The sequence below is a fragment of the Plectropomus leopardus genome, chromosome 12 (assembly GCF_026936395.1).
Source record: "Plectropomus leopardus strain MGB_pleo_1.0 chromosome 12, ASM2693639v1, whole genome shotgun sequence".
Taxonomy (NCBI): domain Eukaryota; kingdom Metazoa; phylum Chordata; class Actinopteri; order Perciformes; family Serranidae; genus Plectropomus; species Plectropomus leopardus.
The window spans coordinates 36,705,338-36,710,764 of NC_142187.1; the positions used below are offsets into that span (position 1 = coordinate 36,705,338).

Sequence of the window (5,427 nt, forward strand, 5' to 3'; positions counted from 1 at the left end):
GAGACAGCAGAGCGTCACCAAGGCGTCAGTACCACAGAAGAAGAGGAGCGGAAGCAGGAAGAAGTTAGCCTGGTTAGCAGCAGGCTAACGCTGTTAGCTCTGTGTGATGTGAGCAGCTGAACGGTGAGTCTCCTCCTCCTCTTCTTCTTCTTCTTCTTCTTCTTCTTCTTCTCCTTCTCCTTCTTCTTCTTCTCCTCCGCGGACACAAACAGCGCGTGAGCGAAACGACACACTGTTTGTAGTTTCAGTCACGAGCTCGGTACTTCCGCTCTGAACAGCTAGCATGTTAGCATGTAGCCTAGCACAGTGCTGCTCGGCTGTTAGCACAAAGCTCAGAGTTCATAACAATCAATAATCAATTGTCATCAGCTGATCGGCCGCAGCTTCACCTGCGCGGACTGACAGAGCGCGAGGAGCTCGGGTAACAGCAGGACACATGTGGGACAGAGACACACTGAGGGACAGACGGGGACAGGTGTCCTCACCGCAGGAATGCAACAACGTTATAACAACATCAATAATAATAACAACATCAATAATAATAACAACAGTAATAATAATAAAAGTAATAATGACGGCGATGACGCGTCTCAAGGTGTTAAAAACAAACGGAGGCTCGGAGGGAAAATAAAGCCACCTGATGTTAGGAACTGTTCTTGATTTATCAGAGCAGGCGGTGAAGCTCCTCCGCAGTGAATCAGGAAAAAAAATCAGGAGAGTTCAAGAGAGCCGAACGGAGGTTCACCAAACTCTGAGCTGATTTCCTCTCAGAGGAGAAACTCTGAGTTTGGGGTCCAGAGCAGCTGATCTGAATCCGTCCAATCAGCTCTGAGCGTGTTCACTCTGAGTTCGGCGCGTGCACGACCTCGATAAAAAGCCGTCATCAACCGTGCCCCGATACCCCCATATCGATTCACCGCGGCGACCGCAGAGAAACAGAAACCGAGCTCCTCGTGCTGCCTGCGGAGAATACGAGCCCATATTTAGGAAGAAAAGTAACATCTGCAGCAGCTGAGGAGAGAAAAGCATCATGGGAGAAAATCGCCGCCCGTGTTGTCTGTGTCAATGCGTCAGTTACCATGGTGACTGACTCTGAGTCAGTCACTATGGTATTGACTGTCATGGTTTTCTCAGTATGCAGTGTCCACTACATACTACATACTGCGTTCCACAGTAGTATGCAGTATAATTGTTCAGGTGGATCCTGGAGTATCCTGAGCCAGACTTGGCTGGAAGCAAACAATAGCAAAACCGGTACCGCGTAGCATCGATTTACGGTTTGAAACGGAGTAAACAGGTGATGTGTACAGACGACGGTGATGAAGGCTCACCTGTGAGATGAAGAACACCTTTATAACAGGTGGAAGTGACCTGATGTACCGCCGTTATGTTCGCGAGCTCGTGTGGCGGTGACAGTTCACTCCTGTCGGGGCGGCCTCTGGCTCAGTGATACAGCGTGCGCCCCATGTAGGCTGAGTTTTTATTAGCGGTCGGGGTTCGATTCCGGCTTTTGTCCTTTGCTGTGTCGTCCCCGTTCTGTCTCCCCCGTTTCTGTCACGCTCTACCTGCGCTATAATAAAGGCAAGAAAAGCCAAAAAAGTCATCTCTAACAAACAATAAAGACAGAATAAATCCATTCGTGTCTCCTGTGTAATTGTACTCTTATTAGCAGACATCGGTATGTGTTTGCCTGGTAAAAGTACTGTAAATGACCTTATAAGATTAAAATCTGATTTTGGCCAAATTAATAAAGTGTAACACTGGGACAAACCAAGGACCCCATCTGGTGGGTTAGGTCTGTGCAGCTGTGTGATGGCTGAGCCGCTGGTGACACGACAACAACAGCTGCGCTCTCCACGCAATGCATTGTGGGAAACAGTCGGTGAGGCAGACTGGTCCGATGCATACTGAGGATTTTTTCCGAATCAGTATGACATCCGGGTATTTCTGGCATACTGTGGATTTTGCTTTTGTTCGCATACTCCATACTCCATACTCCATACTGCATACTCCATACTCTATACTCTATACTCCATACTCCATACTGCATACTCCATACTCCAAACTCCATACTCCATACTCCATACTGCATACTCCATACTGCATAGCGCATACTCCATACTTCATACTCCATACTCCATACTGCATACTCCATACTGCATACTCCATACTGCATACTCCATACTCCATACTGCATACTGCATACTCCATACTGCATACTTCATACTGCATACTCCATACTGCATACTCCATACTGCATTCTGCATACTCCATACTGCATACTGTATACTCCATACTGCATACTCCATACTGCATACTCCATACTGCATACTCCATACTGTATACTCCATACTGCATACTCCATACTGTATACTCCATACTCCATACTTCATACTGCATACGGCATACGGCATACGGCATACTGCATACTTGATACTGCATACTCCATACTGCATACTCCATACTTCATACTGCATACTCCATACTGCATACTGCATACTCCATACTGCATACTGCATACTCCATACTGCATACTCCATACTCCATACTGCATTTTGACTGAATCAGTATGTGCTGCCGGTGTAGTGGGCGGATTCAAACACAGCCTGTGTGTGTGAAGTGTTGATGCTAAACCCCACCCCCTCTGTGTAGGTGTGTGACCTGTGTTGACCTCATCGGGCGTTGCCGTGGGCGATGGCTCTGATTGAAGGCGTAGGAGACGAGGTGACGCTGCTGTTCGGCTCCCTGCTGCTCCTCGTCGTTCTGCTGCTCGCTTGGATCTCCACACGCACCTCTGAGCTGCCAGAACACCTGTTCACCTCTGCCACAGGCCCCACCCCTTCACTGAGGACCAGCCCTGCCCACCAGGACACAGCCCCCTCCTCCACCAGCACCTCCTCCTCCTCCTCCTCCAGCTCTGTGACAGAAACTCCTCCCACCAACACCTCCACCCAGGAGGAGAAGGGGGAGGGGCCCGGGAGGGGGGAGGCCGGGGCCGGAGATGGCGTGAGGAGGAGAGGAGGAGGAGGAGAGTCTTCATCGTCTCAGAGGAACATGGTGGTCAGACTCAAGTTTCTGAACGACACGGAGAGAACAGCTCAGGTCAAACCGCAGGACACCATCGGATACATCAAACGGTGACTAGGACCCGCCGCCCCCGAGTGTCGAGTGTTTGTGTGTCGAACAAAATGGAAGAAAAAAAATGGGGAAAAAACGACATTTTTATTCTATGAAAATCAACAACAAAAGCCAAACAGTTTTAAGAGAAAAACATTTTTTTTAATTGCCCAATTTGTATGTATTTATTTATTTAAGTTTTCGGGGGCTGTTTTTGTATCGACAGTTTTAGAAGGACAGGAAAGGCGGGAGAGAGACGGGGATGACGCAGCAAAGGGCCGCAGACTTGAACCCGGCCGCTGCTCAGGCCTCAGCCGTGTGGGCGCACACTCTGCCCTTTGAGCTAGAGGTCGCCCCAAATTTAAGTCTAATAAAAATAAATTAGTTAAATTTTTATGTTTAATAATCGCCAAGAAGAAAAAAACATTTTTTTTCTTCAAATAAAAAAACCACCAAAAATTCAGACTGTACTAAAAAAACAAAATCCAGCCAGTTAAAGTTGTGTCCCTCTGCTAAAGTCACAGTAAAAGCCATCAGTCCCTCCCCAGGGCTAAAAACAATCGGACACGCCCCCCCTTATTTATAACAGACAGGCCTTCAGTTATATTTGAATTTTCAGTTGTGAAGTCAGTATGTTTTAAATAATATATCATCAAAAAGCTGTCCTATAGAAATGGAAGAGAACTGATGGGGAGGATCGGTTGTTTCAGAGAATGTTTGGTCTCAGTCTAACATTTTGGTCCGTTGACTTGTGAAGTGTGTGTGCAGTGGATCTGACCTTTGCCCTCATGTCTTTCAGGACCTACTTTGCGGGTCAGGAGCAGCAGGTGCGGCTGATCTATCAGGGTCAGCTGCTGCAGGATGACGCTCAGACTCTGGCCTCTCTGAATTTGGTCCACAATTGCGTCCTGCACTGTCACATCTCGCAGCACGCCGGCCGGGCCGCGGGGGGGGGGGCGCGGCCAACCGACCAGGTGCAGGTGGCCCTGAACGTGGGCAGTTTGATGGTGCCGCTGCTGGTCCTCATGCTGTCAGTACTGTGGTACTGTCAGATCCAGTACCGGCAGTTCTTCACGGCGCCGGCCACCGCCTCGCTGGTCGGCGTCACCATCTTCCTCAGCCTCGTGGCCTTTGGAGTGTACCGCCGCTAGCTGCTCTCTTATTGGCCATGCCTTCTGTCCGCGGCTGGGGCGGAGCTCTCTGTGACCTTGGAGCCGACCAGTAGTCTAGCCGGCGGGACAAAACGGACGCTGATAATTAATGTTTGTTTTCCTGTTGCCATGGGGACGCTGCGTGTTAATGAGGACTTTAATTTTAATTTTTTTAGATGACATGTTTCTCTGTAGGTTTCTCATCATCGTGCCTCTTTTACTTTCTGGTTCCTTCTGGTCCTGAAGGAACCAGACCAGAACCAGACCACAGATCGGACCTGTCTGTTCGTCTACTTTGTGTCAATGAGCGCTTTGGAAGAGAGAGAAATTCTATTAAAGCATTTATTTATCTTGTTGTGTTTCCTCGAGTCTCTTTCAACAATCAGACTCTTCCAGTTTATCTGTTTCACAGTCAGGTGCACCAACACCAGACTCCGCCCAGAAAATCAACAACAACAACAACAACACCCTGCAGTCTGTTGGGGGGTTTTCCAGAAAGCAGGTGATGTGAAAACTCTTGAGTATGTTAACTCTGAGAGGAGAGAAACTCTGTCATCTGTTCCAGAGAGAGTTAAGTCAAACTGTGAGTCGGTCACGTGGGTTAGGGTTAGGACTCTGTGAACATAACCTTCTCGCTGGCAGGTTTTCTAGAAGTCCTTGATTGGGGCAAAATAATGCAAATATATATATACATATAAAGAAATAAAATGAGTTTCTCATCTTGAAGTAAATCAACTCAGAGTTCAGGGTTAGACTCAGTTTTTTTATACCTCCTCTATGGAATAACCCCGAGACTCCACCTAGAAAATCATCAACAACAACAACACCAACAACACTCTGCAGTCCATTAGAGACCAGGGGTCCTTTTCACAAAGCAGGTTCAGCAAACTCTGAGTCTAACCCTGAACTCTGAGGCGATCTACTCTGACACAGGAAACTCAGAGTTTTCGGTTCCTAAACAGCTAATTTGAGTTAGTTTGATCAACTAGAAGCAGTTTCACCTGGAGTTAAGCGCATGCACCACAACTATAAAAAGACAGCATCAATGGAACCTCCATTGGACGAGTCATCATGGCAACGTTTTTCACGCCACTAGAATTGGACCTCTTAATGCGCTCTGACGGCGAGTTTAAACATGTTTTTAGGAAGAAGTGCAACA

The 5,427-nt window shown here is 47.8% G+C and overlaps 1 protein-coding gene across 1 annotated transcript; it reads left to right on the forward strand.

Annotated features, from left to right (window-relative positions):
- Positions 1-4,622, forward strand: tmub1 (transmembrane and ubiquitin-like domain containing 1). Its single transcript, XM_042498160.2, has 3 exons — positions 1-123; positions 2,653-3,137; positions 3,917-4,622. Exons 2-3 carry the CDS (start codon positions 2,695-2,697, stop codon positions 4,266-4,268), a joined length of 795 nt encoding a protein of 264 aa, XP_042354094.2. The 5' UTR covers positions 1-123; positions 2,653-2,694; the 3' UTR covers positions 4,269-4,622.
- Positions 4,623-5,427: the final 805 nt, after the last annotated feature.